We start from the raw sequence: 2466 nt of genomic DNA, 5'->3' as shown, positions 1-2466 counted from the left end.
TTATAATATTCTTTCTAGCTTTTTACTCAGCAAAGAGTAATACCCTGAGACATAAACAGCTCCAAAACAATGTAGACCAAGTACCTTTTTCTTACAGATGTAGTAGCTGCAATGCCATGATGTCAGAGGACTGTTATGGTATATAAAATGTTAATTTTTTTTTTATTTCAGTCCCAATGCCATCATACTTTGCAGAGCGATGAAATTAACCGAGACCTTAATTTCCGAAGCTGGCAAAGATCCTATAGGTGGACAAACTGGAGCTCAGGAACAATGCAGGGAAAGTATTGATAAAAAAATAAATAAATAAAAAAACTAAAAAAAAAGTATGGGAACGGATTATCGGTTCATTAAAACTAATATCACAACAAAGCCAAATCCAACAAAAAGTTATATTAATTAAATAATAATAATAATAATAATAATAATAATAATAATAATAATAATAATAATAATAATAATAATAATAACTTGGAAAGAAATGTTTTCATAATTTTTTCTGCAAAATAAATTAAAAAATAGTGCATTTAACAGCTAACAAAAAACGGAATATGTGTGTTTGTGCCCTTTTGTAAGTTATTTTAAACAGAGTACAGCAATACTGGGGTCACTGCTGCTGATAATGTACCCTCTAGTATAGATTGAAAAGGGGATTCATTATGTTAAGAAACTAGACAGAAACTTGACTCATTGGGGGAGTGGGGGTTGTGTAACCCCACACTGCTCCGCTGGCACCGCACAGTGGCAGCCCACTGCTCCCCAAGGGGATGGGTTAAATGCAGAGGTAAATGTGTGTGAAATCAATAAAGTTAAATAATTATTTATTGCTGCTGTCTTGGAGTGTTTATTTAGATGCAAGGAAAAAATTACAAGGCCCGATGATTGAGGCACTGGAAAGTCCAATAAGTGTACAAAGAGCAATCTGAGATCCATCTAATTAGGCTTTTAGTGATTATGTAGGCATAAATAGGCTTTATTATAGTTTTGTATTTTAAATAATGTGACATGGAAATTTAATCCCACTGTCTGAATGACTGGTCGCAGGATTCCACAACTGTTTGTGAAAAAAAATCTATGATCAGCTTAAAGGACTATAAATGCTTTGCTTCTTTGGTAAAGCTGTTCTCAAAGTTTTTCTTTCAAGCAAGCTTTAGCAAACTTTGTTATCTGCTTAATTTGAAATTAAATTTGTGCTCTTCCTTGGTCTTATTTAATTTTCCTTTTTTTTTTTTTCCAATTACAGACAATCAAGCCATCAGACATCGCCACTGTGCGAACTCTAGCACGGCCTCCCCACCTCATCATGCGCATTATGGACTGTGTGCTGATACTCTTCCAGCAACGGGTTAATAGGGTGAAGATTGATCAGGAAAAAAAGTGCATTACTCCCTCCTGGCAGGAGTCCCTAAAACTCATGACATCCGGAAACTTCTTGAAAAGACTTCAGGTGCACTTTAATTATTCTATTTTAGTTATTCTATGAAATAGATGATGCATCAAATTTGATCATAGAAACTGTAAAACATGATCTTAGAGATGAAATTGTGGTTTTAATCAGCCTTTGTGTCTTACTTGACTTTGGAAAACTCATCTGCACATGCACTTAATGGAGGAATCGACCAAGCTTAAAAAAATACAATAAAATAACCTTTCTGTATTTTTGTTTTGTTTTACTCACTACATAAAAGTCCTTAATTCTTTTTATACTCAAGACAAACCTTCCCACATTCCATTCTCTCACCTGCTATTTGTATGCATCTTTTTTCCCCCAAAGCAATTCGATGTAAACACCATTGATGAGGAAATGGTGGAGCTTCTGATGCCCTATTTTGAGGCCCCAGACTACAATATTGATGCAGCCAAGAAGGTGTGTGGTAATGTCGCTGGTCTTCTCTCCTGGACCAGAGCTATGGTTGAATTCTTCTCTGTCAACAAGGAAGTTTTACCCTTAAAGGTAATCTGAGATTAAACACTTTTTTTTTCATGCTGTAGAAATTGAAAGCAAGTTTATTTTCAAATAAAATATAAATCAAAATCTATTTTAGATTTTGGCCTTTAGATGGATGACTGACAACTTGTGTACTGGATAAACTATTCCAATATATTGCAGTCGGGAACTATGGGAACTTGAAGTGTCTAATATTCTATGTGTATGTGGTTGGTTTTGAAAAATAACATGCTCCACTGATTCAGGCTTGCAAGATTGCCACATATAGAAATGGTTCTAGACTGTGAATTCCTTAATGACTTCTTTTATACTATAGAATAACAAACTGATACCTTCTAATTCTTGTCTTACTCTGAATTTAATTGTAAGACTTAGAAAAAGAGGTCTGAGATTACTTTGAATTAAGAGTGAATTGTCTGGTTTTCTGTTTAATGGTCTTCAAACAATAATAATAGGTTTGTTTGGTGTTAATGAAATCAGCTTGGTTCAAATCCCTCTGTGAAAAATTTTCATGGGCA

The 2466-nt window shown here is 34.1% G+C and overlaps 1 protein-coding gene across 1 annotated transcript in view; it reads left to right on the top strand.

Moving 5' to 3' along the window:
- Window positions 1-2466, top strand: part of dnah5 (dynein, axonemal, heavy chain 5) — a 103998-nt gene that overhangs the window by 72227 nt on the left and 29305 nt on the right. Inside the window, exons 66-67 of the mRNA XM_015373911.1 lie at window positions 1244-1447; window positions 1775-1954. Coding sequence (XP_015229397.1) covers window positions 1244-1447; window positions 1775-1954 — 384 coding nt within the window. The remainder of the gene's footprint in view (window positions 1-1243; window positions 1448-1774; window positions 1955-2466) is intronic.

The sequence above is a fragment of the Cyprinodon variegatus genome, unplaced genomic scaffold (assembly GCF_000732505.1).
Source record: "Cyprinodon variegatus isolate N-32 unplaced genomic scaffold, C_variegatus-1.0 Scaffold5, whole genome shotgun sequence".
NCBI classification, from domain to species: domain Eukaryota; kingdom Metazoa; phylum Chordata; class Actinopteri; order Cyprinodontiformes; family Cyprinodontidae; genus Cyprinodon; species Cyprinodon variegatus.
The sequence above is the reverse complement of the archived record's forward strand: the minus strand, read 5'-3'. Positions and strand labels throughout refer to the sequence as shown.